General features: G+C 45.6%; 2 protein-coding genes across 2 annotated transcripts; one reads left to right on the top strand and one right to left on the bottom strand.

Annotated features, from left to right (window-relative positions):
- Window positions 1-19,485: 19,485 nt before the first annotated feature.
- On the top strand, window positions 19,486-19,892 carry LOC122321036 (WW domain-binding protein 11). Its single transcript, XM_043210020.2, has 2 exons — window positions 19,486-19,565; window positions 19,636-19,892. Exons 1-2 carry the CDS (start codon window positions 19,506-19,508, stop codon window positions 19,765-19,767), a joined length of 192 nt encoding a protein of 63 aa, XP_043065955.1. The 5' UTR covers window positions 19,486-19,505; the 3' UTR covers window positions 19,768-19,892.
- On the bottom strand, window positions 19,764-20,531 carry LOC108121751 (uncharacterized). The gene is made up of 3 exons (XM_017236042.3): window positions 20,268-20,531; window positions 20,084-20,219; window positions 19,764-20,028 (listed from the first exon to the last, which is right to left on the bottom strand). The coding sequence occupies exons 1-3, from the start codon at window positions 20,472-20,474 to the stop codon at window positions 19,901-19,903; spliced, it is 471 nt and encodes a 156-aa protein (XP_017091531.1). The 5' UTR covers window positions 20,475-20,531; the 3' UTR covers window positions 19,764-19,900.
- Window positions 20,532-26,225: the final 5,694 nt, after the last annotated feature.

Below are 26,225 nucleotides of genomic sequence, written 5' to 3'. Positions count from 1 at the left end.
TGGTGCAACTGCAATTGCATTGTTGCCAGTTGCCAGTTGCCTTTGGTCATATCCTCTGTCTCTGAGATTAGCACAATGGCTTTGAGCACTTTTGACAGCTAAGATTTGTTTATGCCCCCAGCAGGATGCCCAGCCTGCCCCAGCCTCCGTCTGGCAGATATCCTTATCGGGCAGTTTCCCCTGCGACCCCCGCCCCCCGTCTCCGTCTAGGTGATTCATGTCCTTGCATATTGGTAACAAATTTGTGGTAATTGATTTGAAATTGATTAATTAAGTCCCCCACACTCGGGGAAATTGCTTTTCCTTTTGAAACTTTGGATTTAATTCAAAAGGTGTCCTGGCCTTAATCGTTGAATATATGGGCTTTAATTTTGAAACCGGCAACTGCCAAATTGCCAAATATTTAAGCTAATAATATTGAAATTTCTGTGGAAGTTTGCTCCCAGCATTGGAGCACTTTGCGTGTGTGCGTTCCTGGCGAACATCCTGGCTTCCTTTTCTGGCAGGCGTCAACCGCATTTTGCAGCCACAAATGGCGGCCTCGCCAGCCTGCCACATTCCGGCAGCTACCCTCTTGCCCCCGTACCGCTGAGCCGCAATCCTGTCAACCCTATCCTTGAACTTTGGCTCCAAAGTTTTGGCTTGTTTGAACGTTATCGACACGATTTTGACATATTGAATAGCAGTGAAATGTGGCGGGCAGGCCAGACAACATGACAGACGTCTGGCAGAAATCAGGAGCCAGGCACCAAACACCAGGCCCCAGGACGCAGGCAGGCAGGCACCAGGCAGGCAGGCATCAGGATTCAGGAATCCAAAGCCCATCCCTGCTTTGTGGCGCCACCAGCGCACATGTTTGTGGCTGGCATTTTGGCATTCAGCTGCCAAATGGTGCACATGCAAAAATATGCCAAAATTCATCCATCCATCCATCCATCCAACCATCCAACCATCTAACCATCCAAGCTCTGTTGACACATGGCCTCTCCTGTTCGTCCTTGCGCTGCTGTTTCTGTTCCTGGGTGTTAACATACATCAAATATTGACAGTTTGCTTAGTTCACTCCGGCAATCGAAGCCACTTCAGCCAGTACCCCCCTTTAGCCACCCACTTGCCACTTTCCAGCTCGGTGCCACAGGATTGTGTGGTCGCCCGCCGGCAGTTGGGCGGGCTGGCTCCAAATAGCCGAGAACTGTTGCATCCGGTTGGGTTCGAATGGCCATGTGCATGGGCTGGGAGTTATTAAAGCCCATTCCCTGGCAAAATGTGTGTTTTAAGCCGTGAATTAATCATCCGTCAGACTAATATTGGGTCTAATAGAAGCATGCCTCTCCAAAAACATATGCCAGTTATTTAATTAGTCTCTAAGTGTAAGAGGTTTGTTTACAAACATAGTTTTCTTGCTTCTTCTAGAAATATTATTTGAAACTTTTGTCGCCTGCCCTTAGTCCACAATAGGAATGGAGTTCAGGCTGTGGGAGATGTTTTGGAAGTCGACATTTTGTATGGAGAAATGGTTTCCACCGGTTCTGTCGCCTGTCATTGGCTCCATCCAGGATGCTCACTGGAAGCTGCCCTTCAGAGAGTAACTGATCTTGTTCTCTCACTCCACTGTTCTTCTTCTTCATCCCCGACCAACGTTTCAAGTGCACGCATGCAGTTCATAAGTGGTGCGAATATTTTAAATTAAAAGGCAATATTTAACACGGAATATTAAGTTTATTGTTAGTTTTAAAACCTAAATTCAGTTATAAAGTTAAATTGTGTTAATTGATAGTTTAAAAAGTAATCGAAAGGCATTTCCAAATACCCGCGGCTTGCCTGCATGTGTGTGAGTGTGAAAAAGTTTTCAGTCTCTTTTAAGCCGCTATTTTCTGCCTGGAAAATGGTGGAAATCATAGAAAACTTGTTAATTGACTTCCTTATTGGAATATTATCTGGTTCAAAAGTGAATTATTTAATTAATTAACTAATTTTAATGAAATCCACAGCCACGTTTTTCTGTCTCGCCTACCTGTGTATGTGTGTGATATGCATTGGTAGATGCGGGGGGGGAGAGGAGCCAGAGCTTACCTTTGAAAGCACCAATGACGTGGGAATAAGCTTCTGATAACGGTGAGTAGCCATATTCGTGTTAAATTTTTTTATTTTCAATTAAAATGATTAATATTCAAGCTTATTCTTAAAACTAATATATTTAATTATTATTTTAAATTTTTATTATTGTTAAATTTATATTTATTTGCAAACTATTTCAAGGGCAAGTGACATACATAAGTATGTAATTATAGCGGAGCTCTACTTACATACATACATTCATATGTAGATATGTACTCTACATGCCTGAATGGAAATCGTGAATGAGAAAGTAGACTTCTCATAACTGTAAGTTTTTTTTCAATTGTTTTATTTTTAATTTTTTTGAAAATTATTAAATTATTACCTCAAACTCACCATATTCTTGTTGAAATTTTATAATAAAATTTTTAAAATAATTAATTTTCAATTTCCTTTTTTTGTATTTCATGGTCCACCCAGACCAGTGAAGGTGCGAGGTGACCGGACAAAGTCCACCCTTAATGCTGTGCATAAATGAACGGAAAAAGCAAATGGAAAGCTTGAATAGAAAGCACGAATGGAAATATGTGAGTGCGAATAAGTTCCAATTAAGGTGAGTCTTCTTCATCCTTTTTTTCTTAAATCTGGAATATTTTCTTGAAGCATGACGTCATATCCATACAATTACATTAAAATCCTAAAATTACAAACAATTATAGACTATAAGTAAAGTAATGCCCCTGCCCATGCCTTAGATCCTTTCAAAGGATATAAACTCCTGCAGCTTAGATCTACTCTGGGCGTTATGATTCATCTGCCCCCGCCCCGCCCCCACATTTGCATACGAGGCGGCCTCCTCGGGGCGGCAAATGGAAAATGTCAATTGAGGAGCCAAGTCTATTCCGTCGAGCTAGTCATGATTAATGGTCGTTATTTTTTCGCATTATCTGTGGTAGTTGAAATTGTAATTTAATTTACGAATATATATATATATATATGTATATATATTCCCGAAAATTTAGATGTCTATGCAAATTGAGTGGCGGGCTGTGGGACTTAAGCTAACTCCAGACTAAGTGGAACAATTCCTGGGGGAAAGGACACAAGATGATGGAAAAGACAAAGAGGGCGGTGGGAGGAAGGACAATTGTCAATTGCATATCCTTTTCGCATTAATATTTCATTAACAACATTTGGCGGAAGTTTGATCTTCTGCATCAATGGTTTGTAAAATTGACTTGGTCTGAACAGGGCCAAAAAAAAAAAAAACAAGAGGATACCCCGCACCCCAGCCCCCTGCCCCCTTCCCCTTTATTAGATTAATTTAATTCGACCGAGAGTTGTTCGACTTTCGTTCGCCGTAATCATCCTGTTGATTCCAACAAAAACAACACCCCTGTCTTCCCCTCACCCTCTCTTGCCTTTTTTTTTTGGGTTATGCAAATTTTTGCCACCGCCTCTGTCTTCGTCCCTCCCTGCCAGATTTTCGATTTTCCTTTTTTTTTTGGACAACCCTCAGAGCTCTACTTTCAATTTCACTCTGGCGTAATTTTCATTATTTATATTTTTTCCATTTTACTGATTATGATTTAAAGCCGCGGAGCCGCAATGCCACCCACCCACCCACCTCTCCACCCACTGGCAAAGGCTGTGTGTATCAATTTCGCCGGCGGTTTGCCAATTTTTCAAAAAATTTTGAAAAAAAAAAAATACTGCGCCGAGTTGTGCAATTTTAAATAAGCCATTAACCGCAGCCAAGCCGAGGGGCGCCAGTCGTCCTCCTCCACCCCCCTTACTCCTGTCTTCTGGCTTCTAGCCTTCTTGGTCCTTATAGTCCTTGTGGCGGGGGGGTCGCCAATGTTCAATATATCACAAGAAATTTAAAAAAAAGAGCCATGGCTATAGCGAGGGTTGTAAGTATAGTTCAAAGATCCTTGTACTCCTTCTTCAATTCTCGACAACTTTCATAGCCACCCTCGCCAGTTGCTGGCAACATGACTGATATTTGCATGATGCCGCTAACTACGCCTGTCAAGTGGGATTTTGTGCGATTTTTCTTGTAAAGCGAGCGCGACCCCCGGTATCGAACAGCGACCTCGCCACCCACCCACTCTGGGGGTGGTGGTTCGTGTGGGTGGGGGTGGGGGTCTCCATGCGACCCATGCATGCCGAAAGTTGCGTTGTTTTGCGTGTTACCGCGCGTGGTAATCAAACACGCGGTCCGCCCTGTTGGCCAAAAAAAAAAAGGGGGTGGCTCATCCTCATCCTCATCCTTAGCCTTGGTGGGTTCCGTAGCCGTAGCCTTGGCTTTGGCGTGCCGTCGTCAACGTTGATGCCTGGCTCTGGACCTGCGTTTAGACGGAGAGGTACTCCTTAGTGGCCACCATGGCCAGGATACTCTTAGGGATACTTCTGGAAAGGATTTAGCTAGAAAACCTTCTCTATAAGACTCTCATTATAATAATCACCATCCTTTTTAGTTATTTGGTAGATTCTCAGAGTATAGGGTATCTCTGTAGTCGATTCCCTTACCTCCCTCGAGTGTTGCTGTTTTTTTTCGCATATGCCGCAGGCTTTTCGCAAATATGTTGCCAATTTCTGTGGCGCATTGACGTTTGCCTTTTGTTTGCCACATCGAGGGCTTTTGGATTCAGATTCTGATGCGGATTCGGCTCCAGTTCCGGATCAAGATGCAGGATCCAGAGGCGGCGTGTCGTCAACAGCTCGACTTAAGTTGCTAACGAGCTGCTGGGGCAACATTAATAATAAAAAAAAAAAAATATGGATGGATGGATGCCCCCACCCTTACCACTTGCACCATTTTTTCGCGTAATTTTTCAAATATTGTTCAATTTTCAAACGCGCGCTTAACGATGTGTGCGTAATTTAAGTGCCGCTGCAGGCTGGCTTTTTGCAAAACGGGGGGGGGGGGGGGGGGAGGGGTATCAAAAATCAAGGGCGGCTCCTGCCCCCCACTCCTGCTCCAGCTCCTTTCATGGCTTCCTTTGATGCTGCCAGTCAGGCAGGCCTTTGATAGGCGGCAATGTTTCCACATTCGACTTTTCGCAACCGACTTGCTGTGCAATCGTTTGTGGCATCAATCGGAAATATGATTAAATTAATTTGATTAAAGCATTTTAATTGCAGGACTGCTCAGATGGCAGGATGCAGGATGCAGGAGAGTTGGGGGGTCGGAGGGAGAAATCCTACCGCGAGACAGATGCCTCATCCTCTTCTGTCAGGAAAAGTGTCAGCCAGAGTTCAGGACTCTTTTTTTGGTTTTGAAACCGACACCACACCCCCTCCTCCACCACCTCCTTGAAAATGTCCTTGGTTAACCACTTAAATAGTTTTTATCTTGTAATTACCGCCATCGTCATCCAGCAGACGCATCCGGTTATGCCTGGGTATCCTGGCTATGGTGGGGTATGACCAAGACCCAGATGATGATGTACCAGATCCTAGATATGATCTCTAGTTTCTATAAGGTCCAGTCCCAAGGAAGAAGAGGTCTAGGGACTAGTATCTGAGAGTATGGACCTGGATTTGTAGGGTATTTCAGGCCATGATGATGATGTACCAGATCCTAGATCCCATATCTAGTTCCTATAAAGTTCAGTCCCCAGGAAGAAGAGGTTTAGACCCTTCTGCCCAGTATGGTCTCTGATTTGTAGGGTATCTCTGGCCATGATGATGATGTACCAGATCCTAGATCCGATCTCTAGTTCCAGTCCCTAGGACAGGATAGAGTCCAGTCCCCAGAAAGAAGAGTACCTCGCCACCGGTCTAGTCCCTTCTGCCCAGTATGGACCCTGATTTGTTCAGCCGCCATGACAGCTGTGGATGTGGGGGCGTGACTGAGGGGGCGTGGCTGGAGCAAAGAGTGTCCACAAACTGCTGGGCATTGCGTGTGTATTACAATAATTTTTAATTACCGGCGTAAACGTAATTATGAATTTTTATTTCTGGGGCTAGTGCCCAGCTCCTCCTTTTGGTCCTTTTTTTTTTTTCATCTTCTCCTCCTCCTTCTCGTCTCTCCTATTTCGCTGTTGTCCTTTTTCTCTCATTTTTTTTTTGGTCCTCTATGTGGCGGCACTGCCTGATCCGGTTGCCTGATATTCACAAAGGGACTCGGGACTCAGATGTGTGTGGGTGGTGGGGGCTTCGAGTTATTGTTGTATAGGGTTGCCAGATTTTTCATGTTTTTCTTAGAAATGAAAAGGGGTGGTGCGGGGCAGGGGGGGGCGATGTCACAATCACAAGGCGCGACCGGTTGCACGCAATTATCACAAGTGACGTGGAGCGGATATGCTGGGCCAGCAGTCGTCTCCTCCACCTCTTCCACCACCTCCTGCCACCTTCTCCTCCTGCCACTTGGTTTCAGCGAATAAAACAATAAGTGCTGCATGCTTTCAGGCGCCACTGCGCCAAATGCTCCTCGGCAGGCAGGCAAATGGCCACCAAAACGGATTCAGGATTCAGGAGGCAGAAGGTGGCAGGGATCTGGGATGGTTTTTTGGGGTCTCTGAGATTTTTATGGTTGCCCGCAGCGTTGGCCGCCTCATTACTGGCTGCTGCCGCTGCTGCCGCTGCTGCCACTGAAGAAATGTGGGTGCACTGAAAGAAAGGATACTGACTTCCTCCCATAACTAGGATGGGATACCATCATCTATGGTACCTTTTTCCAAGTGCACCTAGCATTTGTGTTGGTGGCCAGGGCAAGTCAGACTCATCAGCCTCAACTCTTTTCCGACCAGGACCCACCTACCATCCTACCACCCCACCACCCTACCACCTTACCACCCTACCACCCTCTTATCCTCCTCGTCCTGCGCTCCTTTGACTTATCCCTCATAGTTTTTTTTTTTTTAAGCTGCCGCTGCCGCTGCCGCGTTGCATTTTTAGCTTCTTCATTGCGCTTAAGGACTTTTGACTTTTGTTTTATTAGTTGTGACCCCTGCCCCCTCCCCCCTCCCCCCTCCCCCCTGGCTCATCCCTTCCACTGGCCCCCGACAATGTCGCCTAACGAGGCCCCGCCACCCACCAACCACCACCTCGCGGGGCTTCTTACTTAACCAACTCATTTTTTTTTTTTGTGTTGGACCCTGGGAGGGAGTACCCTCCCCCTCCCCCTCCCCCCTCTATATCTGCTTCTGCAGTATTTCTCATATTTTTAATTTCTGCACTTTGTCCCTATTTATCCTGGCGTTGGCAGTTTTTAATTTCTCTGCTTTTCCGGTGCAAAGTTAATGAATAATTGTGCGCACTTTTGCGGCAAACGGCGACAACTCTGCAGCTTGCGTATGTGTGTGTGTGTGTGTGTCTGGAAGAAAGAGAGAGCTATAGTGAGGGGGTAATCTCCCAGGAGGCAATGGGAGGCAGGACTGGGGGGATAGTAGAGATAGAGTGGCGCGCTGAATGGCGCAAAGTGTGATTGCATCCGGCGCCTTAATGAGTTCTTGATTTAATTCTTTTTTAGCTGCCTTTCGTTTGGCTTCTGCCCCGGTCTACCCCTCCCCCAACCCATCCTCCAACCCCTTGGTCTGACGTTGATTTCTTGCCACTTGCAGTGTCCAGTACCAGTGACATCGTGACTGCAAATCGGTTGTCACGCGGTCTCCTCATCTCTTGAAAGAACTGACCCTAGAACCCCCGCATATCGTCTCAGAATATAACCCTTGAACTCCTGTCCACTTCATCGACACTAATTTGTCCTCAATAAAGTGCAAAATGAGCCGCTCAAGGGCGGGCAAGAGTGCCAGCCTGACCGGAGAGCAGGACACCGGAGCAGGAAAAGGCAAACCAAATCCCGGAGAGGCCGGAGAGGAACGGAGTTGGTTTGAAGTGCCAAACCGGCAAGCGGCACAAAAGGAAAGGACACTGTCTCCGGGAAAAGTCTGAGCCAGGACAAAGCCAATGCGTAATCAAAGTGGTCGAATGGCCATCCTCCATCTCCTCCGAGCTCCAAAAAACGCGCTAATATTACACTTGAAATTATTGATGGACCTTTTTTGTTCTTCTCTTATAAGAGTTCTCCCGCAAGGATGTATTTTCTTTGACTGCAGGACCAGGACGAGGACGAAAGGACGAAACCAGACGACGCCACATCGTCGTTGGTAGTCGTAGTCGTCTTCTGAGGTGGATCAGCATCTGCATCCCCAGTCCGGTCGTCTGCCTGTCAGACACAATGAGCATCATTGTGTTTTAAGTGCGTTTGTTGTCCTGCCGAGTCCTTTGCTTGGAGTCCACCTTCCTTCATCCTGGAGGTTTGGTTCGTTTCGTTCGTTCGTTCGTTCAGTTGTTTATTTATTCTTTTTCTTGCCCATCCACATCCACATCCACATCCACATCTAGAATTTTTGGCATCGGCTTGCCATGTATTTCCGTCCCTTTTTTTTTTTTTTTTTTGGGGAGAACCAGGCAGACACTTTACTTTGCCATTGTCTCGGATGTTTTCCCCGCTGCCCCCTCCTAACGATTGCCAAATGAAAAGCGTTTTCAAATTAATTGATTAAAGTCCATTACAAGTTGCTTGCGAAATGACAGTGGCAATTGTATAAGAAATGACTGTAAAGGACTCTCGTCAAGGCTACAGGCTACAGGCCACATACGACAGAGCACTAATCCTGATCCATCCTGAGCCACTAAATCACTCAATCACCGATGGAATCCATTCGGAATTTCCTTATTTTCGTCCAAACAAGGACACCTTGGCTTTTATTTATGTTCGGCTGGCCAAAAGAATGCTTCGGTAATTTCTCTCTCAAAAGGAAGGAATCCGGACTTGGCGGAAAAGGAAGTGGCTGGCCGCCAAGGATTCATCCTTGGTAGGGTGGGAGGTAGCTTCAGTCGTGCACGCTGAACAAATCAAACTTGTAAATTAGCAATACTCATTGACAAATATTTCATTCTCTTCTACTGCCACACTGAGAGAAATCCTTGAAGTGATGAGCCAAAGGACTCGGATTGTTATCCTTTTTTGGGGGCAGTCTTGGTTTTTCTCTGCTCTGTGCAATATTTCAAACACGAACTCTGCGCGCCAAAGATTAATTAACTTATGTCAAAGTAATTTTCAACGTTCGTTAAGGCGACACGAGTCCTGCCAGAACTCCTTCCAGACCCCTCCCACTGCCCCCTCTGCCCTCTCTCCCCCCTCTGGTATCTGTGGAAAAGCCAGGACAAAATTGATTGTCAGTCATTCAAAGACATTTTTTCTTATTTGGACCAGGACTCCGGGACTTCGGGACTCGGGAGCTCAAAGATATTGGCTTTTAATGGGGGTGGCTTCCCAGCCATCCAGTCAGCCATCCAGCCAGCCTTGTGGCTAACCAGAGGTCAGGGTAGTGGTCGGGGTGGGGGTGTATCCTTGGAATATTGTTAGTTATTTTTCGGGGAGTCCAATAAGTAAATAAATGAATGTAATTACAAGCTAAATAAACACCAATGCGATTAATGGCTCAGGCATGGGATTTACCCTCCTCCTCCTCGCATATATGGTATGTAGGGAGTAAGGCTATGGGTTGCAATAAAATTTGTCATTGCCTTTAACTCTCGGGCTTTTGGCTGCCTTTAAGAATTCTTCCGCCCATCAAAGGAATATTTTTTTTTCCAAGAAGAAGTCGCGACCACAGAATCTCTTCCATAAAGTAAAAATTTACACATTCTTAGCGAAATAAATACGCGGCACAAAAGCCCACAAACAAGAAATATGCAAAGTAACAAAAAAAAAAGGATCACCATCCAGGACTCGCAACGAATGTGAAAAAAAATCTGTAAGGAACTTGAGTGAGAATTCTTATAATTTTTACAGCAGCCCCCCCTCCTACACACAAAGTAACTCTTCTTAGGCAAAAAAATGCTTTTTAACAAATTTTTTCCGAAAAGAAATGCTTTTGGTGGCCAAAACACACGCCAAATACAGACACAACATAAAGAAGATTTCAGCTCGTCATTTATGCGTTTATCTGGCGGTGGCCAGGAGCAGAAGGGTATATCCTGGGTATATGTACCTCCAACTAGGTGGGGGATGGGGGGAGTTCTCCTGTGACAGATGCAGGCTGCAAGAAGGCTCACATGTGCGACCGCTTGCAAATCTTTTCAGCCATCCAGCCAGCAAAAGGGCACGTTGTTGGCCCAAAAGAAAAATACGCGAAAATTATATTTAAGATGACATTTATATGGCGGATAGGTGGGGTGGTCGGCAGCTGCGGTTCCTCCGTGCGTGGAGCCTTTTGCAACTGTTAACTGGGCCTGAGTTCCTTTGTTTGCCCGGTTGTCTGGCCAAAAAGAAAAGGCGGCCAATTAGCCCAAGACTCGACTCGGCCATTCGCAGTTGTACTAGTAGGGCCTCTGTGTCTCTTAATTAAGAGTGTTTATGTTTATTTGTTTAAAAAAAAAAAAGGGATGCACTTGTACTAAGCTGCCGTGTCTTGGCCAAAATCTTCTAAGCCACATTCCCCCGTCAGTTCTTGTCTGCTGCTCCGGCTCCGGCTTTTTAATTAACATTTAACACGTTTGTGTCCTCCCCAAAAAAAAAATATATATAATATATATATATATATATATAAATGCCACAGTACATCAAAAGACAGATTAGGACAGTGGCTGAGGGGGCGTGGCCTGCCATTACACGCGTTAATTTCATTAAAATTAAACACATGCATGGCCAAAAACAAAGGTATTCGCTAAGTAGCCCCAGCCCTGGGTCCTCGTCCTGGTCCTGGTCGTGGTCCCTGCTGCTAATATAAAAATAACATTAGCCCTATATCCTGCATCCTTGTGCAGGACACCTTTTTTTTTTGTGCTTTTGCTGTTGGCAGGCAGAGGTACCGTTTTTTGTTTTCCGGTCAGGAACGACAATGAGCTGCGTCCTACGTGTGTGCATCCTTGTGGCGATGCCACCTGGCCCCCGTATCCGTATCCTGGCCGTGTCCTTTTTGCTGCGCTTTTTTTTCGAGCGTCTCTTTTGGAATTCCGTCCATCTGTCTGTCAAACGTGTGGTGCATACTTTTAGGCTCAGAGCAGGTCCCTCCTCGAGCTCTTAACCAGGCGGCTCCCCTACCCCTCCCTGTAGCCAAACAACCACACAAATGTAATGCCGAATGGGATTACAGGGCCTTTTTGCGAAGCGGCGACTGTCTATAAGTGAGTGGCGGCACTTGACAAAAAAGCCCCGGTCTGATTTCGTGCCGGACGAGGTACAGGACAGTCAGGAGAGTATCCTAATCCTTTAGTAGTTCCTTTAGCGACTTTGATTTTCAAAACCCAAGTCTTGAAATAACACACTCTCCACACCACACACACACGACGTCTTTAATTATTTCCATTGTTCTTGCCCCGCCCCAAAAAACAGACCCGATACCATGAAACCACTCCTCCCACTCCTCCAGAGGTCCTCCATTCAATCCGATCCTGGAATCCAGAATCCGCACAGAGTCGCCCATTCAAATCCACACACAACAAGGCACTGCTGCTGGCAAAAATTAAAAGCAGCTGTCAAATGCATTTGATAGTTTCCAACCCTTTCGACAGAGTCAGGGCCATAGCCAGAGCTCCACATCCCCATAGCTCCACATTCCCATAGAGCTCCCCATAGCTCTACAGATCCATCCCCGCCCGCAAAACAACAAATAGAAAATTATGCTTCAATAAATAAATTTGGCTGCGAAATCAACTGAGGACATCCTGGGGATTTTTCGACTTGTTCCCAGCCAGTTTTGATTTGGTAAAGCATAGGGAAGGGAAGGGTAAGGGTTAGTTTAAGGAAAAGGTGCGATTAATTGAAGAGGTTAGAGGGAGGAGAGGGTGGATAGGGTGGTGTCTAAGGACATGGACCTTTCTGAAGACTAGGACTCAACCGCATATCCGATGCCTTCAAAATTATAGGAAATATATAAGCCGTTTTTAAATCTGTCTATAATAGTGGACTTTAAAGTACCTCCTATCAATTTTAATCGATTTTAATCGATATTTTGGAAAGAGCATTCAGAAATCGACTACCTCTGTTGGCTGGAACTCTGGCATTCTTCTGGAACTCAGATTGCCACTATTTTCCTCCTCTATGTTGTCAAAAATAGTAGATTTCTTAGCACCTTCTACCGATTATAATCGATTATTTATCGATATTCAGAAAAAGGCATTCAGAAAACGACTACCTCTGCTGTCTAGAACCTGGCTTCTGGAATTCTGACTGCTTATATGGTATTCCTCCTCTACGTTGATATTAAAAGGATAATATTAGAGTCCTGTTTAACACTGTCCATAATAGTGGACTTCAAAGCACCTTCTACAGATAAAAATCGATCATTTATCGATATTCCGTATAGAGCATCCAAAAATCGACTACCTCTGCTATCCAGAACCTGGCATCCATCTGGAACTCTGACTGCCTCTATTTTTGTTGTTATTAAAAGGATAATAATAGAGTGCGAGTCGCGGCAAACGCCCACACCCATGATCCGCATCCACATCCACATCCGCATCAGAGTCGGAATTGGAATAGGAATTGGAATTGGAATCAGACAGGCGGCCATTTCGAGTGAGTGCGTCGCGCCCAGAGGATGTGCCTGGCAAGGATGTGTGCGCTGTTTGTCTAAGGTCCTTGGCAATTTATTGTTTTCGGCATATTTGCGGCTGTTTATACGGCGATAGCGATGCTTAATTAACGTGAACACGATTGCATCTGGTTGCCTTCTTCTGGGGCGTGGGATTGGATCCAGATTTGGGATATATGCCCCCGGGGCTATACCATACATCCTTTGATGATTAGGACTCGGATATACCCTGATATCTAAACCGATGTATCGACGAGCATTCACCTGTCTCCCGTTTTTGGGAAAGGCTCGTCTCTGGAGGCGAAGTAACCTCTGCCTAACCTCTGCCGTGGAGTGGAGCTGCCACCATATAGGGGATACGAGCGAGATAGCAGGGCGACAGGAAGTAAGCGCAGCGCTGACAGTAAACAACATAAATTAACCAAAGTTGTATTTAAATCAAATGCGATTGTCATCTACAAGCGATGATTACCCTGGTACCCAACCTACCCATCCAACCCATCTAGTCTGCGGCGCGCGATGACCCATTTTTGGGCTTCCACTCTCAACCTTTTGCCGTTTTGGGGGCATTGTTTTGGGTTGCCTATCGCGGTTCCGCGATGGTCCGTTTTTGGTCAGGTCTCTATGATCTTTAGACCGGGAGAAAACTCGTTGCCAGAGCCACCATCCTCTGGTATAGATGGCCATCATCCTAATGGAGGATTTCTTTCACTGCATCCTGAGGTCGCCGGTGGCGAGGTAACATCTATCAGCTACCAGAGGCATAATTTGCCATTTATGACAAATTGATAATCGTTGGGGTTTTGGGGTTGGGAGGGGGCATTACATCTTTTGTTTGGGGCACGCACCAAGAGCCCCTGCACTCCACCTGCACTCCTCCCCCCTTGGATGAGAGCCTTATTTGCATACAATGGACCCCCAACCAGTTGCGGATTGAACGCAATTTTGGCAACATCGATAAGGCGCCACTTGTCGTGGGCCAAAGTTCGCGTGCCCAGAAAGAGGGGGGGAGGGGTGGACATTCTTCCAGAACCATAGATATCTCAGAAGAAGCCTCAGAAGACTTAGTAGCCTTTTGGAGTAAAAAAATTGACTTGTTTGGTAACCACAATTGCCACTCATTGAGGTCTCTCTCTTGGCCCTCTCAGTCTCAAGCCACTCACCACCGTGGCTCTCACAGCTTCCCCTCTTTGAGCCACAATTGAGCGAAATGGCAGCAGAGCAGCAGGAGAGCTTTCGAACTGCTTGGACTTCCCCTTTTCGAAAACGACTTTCACTCAGAGAAAGAGAGGGCGCACATGTGGCCATGCTGCGGGAGCGACAGAGAGAAAGTCAGATAGAGTCAGAGAGAGAGAGAGTGCCAGTGAGGGGAAGTGGCCGAGTGGGCCGAGTGGGCTGAGTGGTGGAGTGGGCCGGCATGGGTGGTCCGGCTGCATGGTTGAGCCAAGATCTCTGCTAATCAATGTCTTAAGAGGTCCTGGGACTAACACCATCAAACTATGGTGGTTAAGGATACTATAGAAGGATAAGGGAGGGGTGGGGGGGGACTAGTGAGGTTGTGAGGACTAACATCAACCATCAAGAGTGGAGAGATTTAGGAGACTTCTAGGAGCGATAGTTAAGGGTTAGGCCTTTGTTTTTGATTTCTTGGAGGACCTTTCTCTTCTTTAGGTCGATCCTTGCAGGGAAGAACTCTGATTTTTGGGTATTTTTGAGAGGATTACGCTTTCTTAGATTAATTTTTGGATATGTAATGGACTATAATACACTATAATACACTATAATGCTCTACAATACACTATAATAATGCACTATAAGACACTTTAATACACTATAATACGCTATAATACTCTATAATACACTCTATAATACAACACATCCTTTTAACTTGCAACATTTGAGGGTAAATATTTGTTTCTTTCTCCAAAAATATCTTAAACCCAAACTGAAATCGGTCTATAAACCACCAGCAATTAGTATTTGGTAACTAAACTAATACTAGTCACTAATAAAGACTAATATAATATCGAAGTAGATGCCTTTAAAAATGAAACACAAAGAGTAGACCACTCCACTACTCTATCCATAGGCCTTCATCATCCATAGTATTCATATCCATACATCCCTAGTTTGTATTAGGTCCCTAGGTCTATATAGATAGACCCTGTATATCTATATATCTATCTATAATATCTATAATATCTATAATATCTATAATATCTATAATATCTATAATATCTATAATATCTATAATATCTATAATACCTATATCTATATAATATAATACACATGACATAACCTATCATAAGGATCTATATACATACATCTCCTATCTCATTATAATTTAAAACCACCTGCGGAGAGAAAGGAAGAACCCGATGGTCTACCATCCAGAACCAAACCCCAGATTGTAACCCCAGACCCATCCCCCATAACCCCATCCCCCAAACCCCAATTCAAAAGTGCACTGCGCCACAAATTGGAAGAAATTATTTGAAAAACGCCGACTAGTTTCGGCTTTCGGGAAACATTCCATCTGAGGAGCTGGCCCCACAGCCCAGTTATGGACACGTCCGTGACGCGTCGTCGGCCATCCCGTACTGGTCGTCGGCTGGGGTGTTGACTGTCCACTCGTGCAAATTATTGTGAAATATTCAAGAGTGGGAAACGAGAGAAGCCATTGTGTACTTTGCCGAAAAATGAAGTCATCTGGAGGGGGGGAGCAGCGAGGGGGTATTGGCCGAGAAAGTGCCAGGGGGAAGAGGGAGAGTGTGGGCTGGGTGAGGAGGAGGAACCCTGTATGTGTGCTGCATGGAACCCTTAATTAAATAAATTCAATATGCGCAACGGGCAGCCAAAAGCCACCCAAAAGGAGTCCCACATTTGGACCTCCACCCACCTCCTCCTCCTCATTCTCATCGTCCTTCGAGGCTGGGGAGTCCTCGGCCAACTACTGGCCCGAATTATATGGCGAGAATGCTCGTTGGAAATCGTCATGGATTTTAATATTTAAAAGCGTTTTCAAAAATGTGTCCCCGCCAGAAGGGTAAAGTTGGTCGAGGGAGCAAGGGAGACAGCCAGACTGGACCTGGACTGGACCTGGACTGGACCTGGACCTGGTCCTGGACCTCCCAGTTCAGAGGGCAAACGCATCGACTCCAGCCTCTCCCCTTTCTGGTTGTGTCCCAAAAGTCGACCCAGACCCAAAGAGCCCCAACCCGGTTCGACAGGCAGCGGCAACATTTTGATAAGTCCTGAAACTGGAAAAGGGGGGGTGAGGTAGGGAGGGGGGAGGAAATAAAAAAGTAACTGCCTCAACAGGACACAGGACATGGGGAGTAGGTTCGTCCGTTGGTTGCCAAAAAGGATATTATTTAATGAGCTACACTTTGAGAATTGGACATGGTCGAAGATAAAGGGTGATGGGGGGGGGCGAATGGCAAGTCCTGGAAGGTCCTTTTTGGAGGCTGGACCTGGGATTCTCTCAGTGCTCTTGTGTGGCCTGTATAGTTGGCACTTCTACTGCATAGTTTTCGGCCGCTTGGCTTGCATATTGAAGCTCCCCCACCCCCCAACCAGCCCATGACCTGGCCCCACCGTGATTGTCCTGCCAGGAGCTTTGGGGTCAAGCGTGTCCGTGATTAAAAATTCAATACCGAAACGAATGCAGAATTGAACGGTAAATTAAGGGGAGCCCACCCATGAGGTGTGGGGTGTTAGGGGTGTGGGGGTGTCCGAGTATGTGTTCTGGACTCAATCGCCAGGAAGGGCTGCTTAATTAACGAAAGGGAACTTATCCTCGGAGGTAGCTCGAAGATTTTTTTTGGAAGAGAGCTTAAGCCTTAGAGGCCTCGAGAGTCTTGAGCGAGAGAGAAGGGTTGAGCAAGAGGGTTGAGGGGAGGAGGGAGTAGAGCTCTTATCGTAATGCCCACCTTGGCGGCTGACGGGGTCTGTTTACATAAATTCCATAAAATTATTGCCATAATCAACATTATGCATTTGAAACAGAGAACCAGAACGGAGAACCAGAAACCGCAAAAGAGTTTTCCAACCCAGGGGTGGCATATACTGATATATCCTATATACATACATATATATATATATTCATATATATGAGGCTATGTAATTATGCTCGCTTGATTTGCCAGCAACATTTTCTTTTTTAATTATTTATGTTTGGGGATTTTTAGGCAGTCAAAGGCACTTTTCCTTCGAGCCAGGGAAAGTCGAGTCTTCTCGAGTCCTCGAGAGTGTGTGTGTGTGTTAGGGATGGTATTTAATGAATGACTGCATGACTGACTGACTGGCAGACTGGCAGACTAACTGACTGACAATATCTTTTTATGATTTCGTGTAGAAGCCAACCCTGCTGCTGCTCGATTTGGGCATCATTTTTTGGGCATGTGTTTTATTAGGCATGTTAATTAAAAGACATGAAATGAAAATAATTAAAAATATTTACAGAACCGTGTATGTGCTCTGCGATATCTGCATATGTGCGATATATACACACACACACACACCCAGGGCTATATAATATGCAGATTTTATAGAGCAAGTTTTTCTATTTACGGCCCTTGGAGAGATAATGCTTTTGCCATGAACAGGTTTCATGGTTTCAAGCCAAGGGGGTTGAGCTTGGGTTGTGTAGGTAGGTAGGCCTTCTTGGAAACCAAAAAAAAAATCTATTGATTTTTTTTTACCTTGGAACCCTTTGGTCTCCTTGTTCTTCTTCCCACATGTGAGTCCTGGGTGGTGGTCCTCCTGATTAACTCGCTGCGGTGTCAATTTACGATGAAAAGCACAAACAATGGATGATATTGGACGAGCCAGCACCCCATCCACCCACCAGATCCTTTTGTCCTGCTGGAGCTGCTAATAACGCCTACAGGGCAGGCAGCTAGGCGGGGGGAGGTCACAGGGGTGTCGGGCCATGGAAGGGGGCGCCATGCTCGAGCGACACTTTTAAGAAAATGCAAAGTTTTCGTAACAAAAGCCAACCATTTGGGGGGGTGTTGGGGGGTGGGGGCCCAACTTGAACAATACTTTGATGCGATTTTGCGGATATTAGGTGTTAATTTTTCAAAGAGCCAACGACATTGTACGCCACTGCCACCCACCTTACCCACCCACTTGGCGCCCAACCCACCCCCACCACGACCTTGTTTCAAGGGGCACCCCTTTGCTTTCATGGCATTGCCATGGCACTCTGCCTTTTGTAATTTTAACTACTTTCGGTTAACACTTTTACGCATTGCCAACTGTGGTGGCCCCCTCCAGCCACTCCTCCCACTCTTTCTTTCAAGGCCACTCCCCCCCCACCCCCTACTGGCACCCCTTTGTCTTGGCAAGTCATCGATGGGAAAACTTTCGGCAACTTTTTCTTGGCTTGTGTTTTTTTTGTGTATTTTAATTGCCCCCAAAGGGGGGATTTGAACGGCAATGGCCATGAGAGGGGGTGGGGTGGGGGGCTTGGAACAAGCGCTGAAATACTGTTCTGTCAACAGGCCGGGGGGGTGGGAGAGGGGGAGGTGGAGGCTCATTTATTGAGCATTTTAGCCTTTCATCGATGCTTTCAACCAAAATTATTTTGCTCATTTTAATTATTATAACAGCCAGGGGGTGTAGTGGGGGGGGGGAGACCATTTGCAAGTGCCGCAAAACACAAATTTTAACGGTTATGCCACGGCGCAAAAAAGGGGTGGACCTTCTCATTGGGCTGCATCCTTGGGATACGAAACTATTTGCGGTAATTCCCAACAAGATGGCTCTCCGCAGGAATTTCAAAGGGGGGTGGCCTTGCCTTGACTGTCAGACGACTGTTGTGGGTGGCCATTAGACAAGGCCTGGACCTGGACCTGGACCTGGACCTGGACCCGAAACAGCTGCCCCAGCACCGTATCCTGGATCGAGAAGATCCCCGGGACCCAAAGCCATGTGCGTGTGCTTCTACATTCTCATCGCCCTGCTCATCCTGCTCGTCATTGTCGTGGGCACCATCCACCTGACCCGGAAGTGAGCCAGATCTCGAGGAGCAATGCCGAGTTCAAGTTCGACCAGTGGGCGGATGAACCATGCCGCCATTAGTCTCTCAACGGGCTTTGTTCTATATCCTGTATATCCTGTTTATCCTGTATATCCTGTATCCCCGTTTTGGTATTAGATTGCCAGCCAAGTAGCAGGTTTTCGGTGTTTTATTACACATTTTAGTAAACATTTGCATACCCGCGCGGACCTTCCCTCTTCCCCTGCACGCTGGCTACTATAATTAACTGAATATTTATTACTGCGGTAGATAAAATGTTATGCGGCTATTATTTTAGTTTTACGGCCAGGAGTCGGGAACAACGCGGTGAGCTTAACTCTCAGACATGGTACATGGAGCAACATGACTATGCAATCCGAGCCAAAGTGCACTCTCTTCCTCCACTCGACCGAGTCCACCTGCCACCTCCCAAAAATCCTAAAAAGTTGTAAGCCATTGAACAGAGGCAACAATTAGGGGCACGAGGCATGTGAAGGTTCTTGGAGGGTTCTTGGTGAAATTCCAGACATGCCTGCTGAAAAGTTTTCCGCCTCCACACACCAGCCTCCACTTATCGGACCAGTTGCTTCACTTAGTTGGGTTATGGGAGCTTCACTAATACGCCAATCTGGCGGCATTCAGAAATTGATCTGGAAATGATTTAATACCCCGGCCGGAACACGGAACACGGTACCCCCTATTTTCCAATTCACACCCATGACTAAAAACTCAATTCGCGATTAATTGCCCGATTCTATAATGTCAACGCGACACGCTCCGCTGGAGGCCTGATTGGTGGCTCGGTATATAAGCCCCAGCTGCCGGACCAGACCGACACTCATTCTTCTGACCACACGGACCTGGCCAAGATGCAACTGAAGCTTCATTTTCTCGTCGGACTGCTCGTCCTCCTCTGCAGCGCCCTGGTGGTGGGTATTCCAAACTTGTATAAAGCTTCCAGGCCTCCCAACTAACAGAAAGTGGCTTCCTCCCTCCTAGGGTGCCTTCCCGCAGGGACCATGCGGCCCACCGCCCAGCGGCACACCGCCTTCGGGACCCCCGCCATCGGGTCGTCCGCCGGGCGGCCCTTGTGGCCCTCCACCCTCGACCACCGCCAAGTCCACGGGTTAGGACAGTCGCCCTGGATACGAACCCCCTCCTCCCGTCCCAGACTCTGGAAATCCTTTCGGCTAAGCTCATCCTTTTTTTTTTTACGTGTCTCTCTAGAAAATAAAGATATGTGTGTATAACTGCAAGAGGGCCTTTAAATCGTCACCGTGGACACTGTGCTGATCTTGTAGCGGGAGAAGCGCGTCTCGTTCTCCAGGTACACGTCCTCCCGGCACTCGCGGAGGTAGGCATGGGCCACAATCCAGATGTACACGCAGAACACTGCAAGAAAGGACAGTGAGAGAGATGAGGTTCCCAATAGTCAGCTGATACCCACCAAAGCCAAGTACGATGAGGGTCATGTCCACCCAGAAGATGGGCAGGATCAGGAACTTGGTCAGCAGGTGGACCGGTTGCATGACAAAGTGCAGGGCAGTCGTGCCGAGGAAGACCTTCACCAGGAAGCCCTGGCCCTGTAAAGAAAGGATGTTGACAAGGAGGTCTCCCACTCTCAGACTCACCACAAAGGAGGCGACAAACAGGGCGAAGCAGCCGGTGATATGCAGAATGTTGCAGATCCTGATCATCACAAAGAGGATACCCTCGAGGGTCTGGCAGCAGGGCATGTCGTAGGGCAGGGGACGCTCCAGCAGGTCGACCGCGAACAGGACCAGGGAGCTGATCAGACAGCCCAGCCATAGGGGGATGCAGTGGCAGCACCTTTCCATTGCAGTACAGTGGGCTCTATTGGGGATTTCGAAGGCGAGACAGGTCTGGCAAGGCACATTTCTCAAAATCTGAATCTGGTGGGGGGGGGGGGGGGGGGGGGCAGGAAAATGGCTCCTCAGAGGCCCAGTATTCCCCAGCTCTTGGCAGCTCATCTATTTTGCATATTTTTTTTTTTTTTTTTTGAAGTTTCCTAGTTGGCAGTGGTACTCTGAACTCTCTGAAATATTACCACCTAAGCACCCACCAGTCGATTTTAAAAAAGATAAACTTTTATTAGTTTTGCGGTGGGTGGTGGGGTGGTGGGTGGTGGGGGGTGGAACAAGGGGGATGTTGTACCAGTGGCAGTGGCAAGAATATAATAAAAGTAATAAAAGAAAACATGCAACAAACAACCTCGCCGAGATGCAGATGAAGTTGAAATGTAAATTTTCATCCGAATGGAAAGTTTCATTCCGATGATTGCCATTCCGAAATGGTCATGGTGCTTCTATAGTACCTACCCAGCTCCTCCTCAGCCCCAGGAGGGGACTGGATCCACTCCCCTGACCGCCTGACCGAATGGCAAATGAAACGCACGCAAATACTATAAATAAATGTTTAAATAAATAAGTAAATAAATATGTGTGAGCTGGGGGGAGGCCCAAAAAGTCCAAATGTAATAATTAAATTGCATTTTGCGTCTGCGGACAAACAAAATGGCGGCCAGAGGGTCCTGGGCGGATGGTATGGAATGGCAGGGTATCCTGGAAAACTACTGCACTGCTATACTTCCTAGAGGATAGTTCTCTCTTGTTCCTGACTATCTCTAATGGATCTTTGTGATATAAGGCCTAAATCCTATAGAACCCAGATCTCTAAAGAACCTCCCCCCCTGGTATATGGATAATATTTTTTCCTATCCAGACTCCTGATTCTGGACCAAAACCCATCTCGTAACTCACAACCCACCAACCACTGTGCCGCGACTCGATGATTGTGTGCATCAATTGTCGGCACCGCGTATGGGAAGGCTTGAATTTATTTATCATTCAATTAAATATTTAAAACACCAAAAAATGCTTTCGCCGCCATCCACTTGTTTAATTCCCGCCCTCTCCCCCTGTAACCGCCCCCGTCCACTCACCTTTAATATTGAAATCATAAATAAATGAGAAAATTCAAGGGGTTGGGGTGAGGGGCGGGGCTTGGTTGGTTGGTCGGCCTGCTTATGTTCGGTGGCGTATGCGTAATGTGTGCGAGTGGGCCAGTGGACTATGGGCTTAATGGTCATTTTTTGTGGCATTAAATATAACTAGGGTATAGGAGGTTTTGGAAAGCGGCTATAGGAAACTATTATACAAATAATAAAAAAATAATAATAATATATTTAATATTACTGGCATTATCAAAGCTAGACTTATCAAATATTATTAACAACACGCGATTCTGTTTGTAATCAAATTAATCTAAACTTTGAAACTAAACTGCGGGAAAATGCAGAATGAGACTAAATGATATGGTTTCAGTATTGTACAAGCTACAACATATATTTGGAATAATATCCAAAAAATGCGAAACTTTATTTAAAAACATGGTCCAAAAATCTATCATATTTTGCTAAAAAATCCAGCTAGACTTTCATTAAATGAAAACATTTTAAAATAGAAACTCACAATATGAACAAATAATGCAAGACAGAAAAATTACTTCCATTATGGCTTCCATTAAAAAATATATAATTAAGGTAAGGGCACTTCAAAAGTATTTCAACCTAAGCCCAAGATCTCTCAATTGCAACAGCTGGGATTTTGGGATTAAAGCATCATAGTTTGATGTTTTCTTAAGTTAAAAAAGACAAGAAAAAAGTTCTACAGTTAGAATTTAAAATAAAATCTATTTATTTGTGTTTTATTTTATTTTCAATGTGCATATAGTGGTGGAAAAAATAATTGAAAAAAGATTTTTGTGTCCGTTGTACATACTTAATAGTTGGGTTAAATGTGCAGAGAAGAATCTTGTTTCTATTATTTTTTCCACCACTGTACATATATTTCAGAATACATACAGAAAGTTTCTTAAATTAGTCTTAAATTTCAAAACGATCTTCTTAAGTATATATGTATAATATTTCAGAAGAGAACTAAATCTGTTTGGTTTTTTTTATTTTTGATGATTTATTTCCAAGATATAGTGGTCACTTCAAAACGTCTTTTTTCCAAAGAGCTCTTTGAAATTCGGCTATAACTCTTTTACAAATAAATACTGTTACTAGATCCTAGTCTTAAAATAGAGTTAAAAGATTCTATAATAGGTTTATACATACAGTTTCTTCAAAAAACTCTGTAGAAAATTCAAAAGAGTTTTTTTTCAGCCCTCTAACTACCTATAACTATAACCTTGATGCATTCACAATAGTTTCAAAACTAATTTGCCACTTGAAGTGGCCATATGCCCCACCGTGCAGTGGGTGGCGAGTGTGTGGCGGCGAGTGTGATGCTGGCGATTTGCATTCGCTGTAAATTTTATTGTTATGTGTATGTATTTATTTTGGCGTATATTTTCTTTTTTTTTTCCGCCGCTGCAATGTTTGTGGAATTAATTGACATTTTATTTGTTAATTAATTGTTATGGCCGTGTGTTGTTGCCCGGTTGGTTGCCCGGTTGGTTGGGAGAGTTGCAAACTGACCAAATGCCCAAATGGCCGAATGAGACCAAAAAGGGCCAAATGGCCAAATGGCTTTTCATTATTGTTATTACAAATGCTGCGGTCATTATTATTTGCTTGTTAGCCGCCCTCGCGTTGCATCCAATGCATTTGTAATTTAGTTTGTAGTTTTAATTGCAAATACGGTTAATTTCTAATAATTTATTTATGCATTTATCCGGTGGTATTCGGTGGTAGTAGCTCCTCCTTCTTGGACTATGTTAGCAGGATGCCTGGGTCTTCCTAGAAATAACCATCAATTTTTACAACATTTTGAGATGCCTGGTGCTCCCCCCCAGAGCCACATTCCAAATACTGGCAATAAGAAAAAAAAAAAAAAGTCATAACAAAATTTTACGACAACTTTTGGTGGGGTGGTGGGCGGTAGGTGGGGTTGGTGGGTTGGATGTAGGGGGTGTTCTGGGTGGCACTGGACTGATGCAAAATGCAAAACAAAAGGAAAATTACAAAATGTGGAGACCCAAAAGGAAAAAGACGTATTCAAATGGCCGCCATCCCGCTGCTTCCTGTGGAGGATACGATTTCCGAGGGGCAGGGGGGGGAGGGGGGCGACTGCGAGGATAATGAGGAGTATGGGGCATATAATAATCATCTATATTCATGGATTAGGATTCAATTTTTATGCCACACGCGAGGCAAGGGCCAGGGCCGGAAAGGTGAGCACTGGAAACCCAACAACAACAATGAGGGTTAAATTGAAAATAAAGCGTTAAAGATACCAAAGACAGAGACAACACTAGAGAAAGAGACAAAGACAGAGATAGAGAAAAAAAAAATTATTCAAAAATTTATGCAAGAAAATATTACCAAAGAGCTAATAATTTTCTCCATCCATTCGGGCTATACTTTCTATACTCCTGTGCCCCCCCTCCTGGTCCCTGGGCTTTTCCACCAAAAAAAAAAAAAGGTGGCAAGAACGCCGCATGGGGGGCCTGGGTGGGTGGTGGGTGATGGGTGGGTGGGTGTATATCGCTGTCTCTATCGCTCCCTTTCGTTTTGGCTCCGGCTTGTATTAATGAATAATATCGCGGCTAAGGCAGAGAGCGCGTTGTGCGGAGTTTTGTGGCACGCCACAGGGGTTAATAAGTAATCTGCATTTTTTGACATTTATTTATGTCTTCAAATATGTGCGAGGCAGAGGCAGGAGGCAAGAGGCCTTCCACCTCCCCCTCACCCGCAACAAGCTGATTTTTTATGGCACCGCCGAAGCGAACAGAGAAATCTAGCAGCTGTTCAAAGTGTCATTAGAACGAAATATGCCCGCAATGAAGAATATTGGGCTATGGCCGCCTGCCCCTCTAAGAGAATCAAGAATCTCTGATATATATATATATCCTCTTATTCATATTTGGATCTCTATTGTTTCCATTTGATTAGCAAAAGGGGATAACTCTATCGGAGGGTTTTTGGGGGTAGACTCTGATGGGAAATGCTTCTAGGGGGTGCAGGATGGGTTGGTACTATAGGTACTATAGGTTGGTAGCTTCACTTGAACCTATGGTGTCTACCTATATGGGGTTAAACCTTTAAGAAACCCCCCTTAAGACTAGCTCTATCTACCTAATCCACCAAACCGATATTGGATCTCTAACCCACTTGGATCTCTATTGTTTCTATTGAGGGATTATGAAAGGGGACTACTAGGCAGGAGGACTTCTTAGTGAGGGCTTTGGGGGTAGATTCTGCTGGGAAATGCTTCTACAGAGGGCGAGATGGAGTACTATAGATCCGTAACTATATCTAACTAGTCTACCAAATAGATATTATCCCACTTATGTAGGAGGGGACTACTAGGCAGGACTACTAACTGAGGGTTTTGGAGGTAGACTCTGCTGGAAAGGAAGGATAGGATGCTTCTAGGTAGGGCAAGGTAGAGAACTAGAGGTTGGTAGTCCACCAAACCAAAACTATCCCACTAGGATCTCTATAGTTTCCATTTAGGGATTAGGAAAGGGGACCACTTTTCAAGACTACTACTATCTGAGGGTTTTGGAGACACTGACATTACCAAGAAATGCTTCTAGGGAGTGGAAGATGGAGTACTACAGGTAGGTAGCTTTATCTAACAAGCCCACTATTTGAATCCCTATTGCTCCCATTAAAGGATTAGCTAAGAGGACTACTAGGATATATAGAGTTGACTATCTGAGAGTTTAAGAGGAGGATACTCCTTCAAAGGGTACTACAAAGTACAAAATAGAGGCTACCATAGGCTTGAACCTACGGAGACTTCTACGAGTTCTGATATAGAGTTCATAGGATAAACCTTTAAAAATCGCAACTAGATAACTAAAAATATCAACACCGACTAGTCTAGTTTAGTAACTCTCTCTAATCAGCACACCTCACCCCCGCTTAACTAACACTTTCCCCAAAATCTATATCTGAGGCTACAGAACCTGGTCCTGGGAGGCTTTAGGGTCGTTCTGGGTTGGATCGTAAGTGTCCCTCTGCTGGCCTAATGACAAATGACGGGCCTGCCACCCCCCACCACCCCTCCGCAGTGAAAGTGAAATTGTCATAAAAAGTGAAAGGCAGTTGCCAGGGGGGGAGGCAGGGGGACAGGAGGCAGGAGGCAGGGGGCCAGGGTGGACCTGCTCACATGACACGGTAATTCGGGCGCACTTTTTGCACTCGCCCTTGGTTTTATGGCCGAATTGAAATAGTGGCTGCCACGCCCACTAGCCTAAAACGCCCACTAGCTCACACGCACACCAACACACACATACACACGTATAATTACTTTGTTTATTATATTGCGGGCATCCGAGTGGACCACCCACTCCGGACCACCTTACTCCATCCCCACCCCCCCTTTTATAGTTTGGCAAATCGTAAAAACTTTTACAACATTTACATGCAAGGCGGGTAGTCCAGTCCAGGGGGAGGGGGGTGTGGAATGAGGGGGGTGGTGCCACGATGCCCCGTCCAGGGTTGTCGCCGCAAAAGTTTGCACTGCTGTTGCGCTCTCTATTTGTCTTTGGAGCTCCATCACCACCCCACTCCACCCCACCAACTCCTCTGCAGACGATGGTTTTTCAATTAC

Source organism: Drosophila bipectinata, chromosome XL (assembly GCF_030179905.1).
Source record: "Drosophila bipectinata strain 14024-0381.07 chromosome XL, DbipHiC1v2, whole genome shotgun sequence".
Lineage (NCBI taxonomy): Eukaryota > Metazoa > Arthropoda > Insecta > Diptera > Drosophilidae > Drosophila > Drosophila bipectinata.
The sequence above is the reverse complement of the archived record's forward strand: the minus strand, read 5'-3'. Positions and strand labels throughout refer to the sequence as shown.

Excerpts from the sequence above, each read along its gene's own strand:
- LOC122321036 (XM_043210020.2), top strand. The coding sequence starts at position 19,506 with ATGCAACTGAAGCTTCATTTTCTCGTCGGACTGCTCGTCCTCCTCTGC. Across the intron at positions 19,566-19,635 it reads TCCTCTGCAGCGCCCTGGTG|GGTGCCTTCCCGCAGGGACC; the intron begins GTGGGTATTCCA and ends CCTCCCTCCTAG.
- LOC108121751 (XM_017236042.3), bottom strand. The coding sequence starts at position 20,474 with ATGGAAAGGTGCTGCCACTGCATCCCCCTATGGCTGGGCTGTCTGATC. Across the intron at positions 20,220-20,267 it reads TGTTTGTCGCCTCCTTTGTG|GGCCAGGGCTTCCTGGTGAA; the intron begins GTGAGTCTGAGA and ends CTTTCTTTACAG. Across the intron at positions 20,029-20,083 it reads CCTCATCGTACTTGGCTTTG|TGTTCTGCGTGTACATCTGG; the intron begins GTGGGTATCAGC and ends CCTTTCTTGCAG.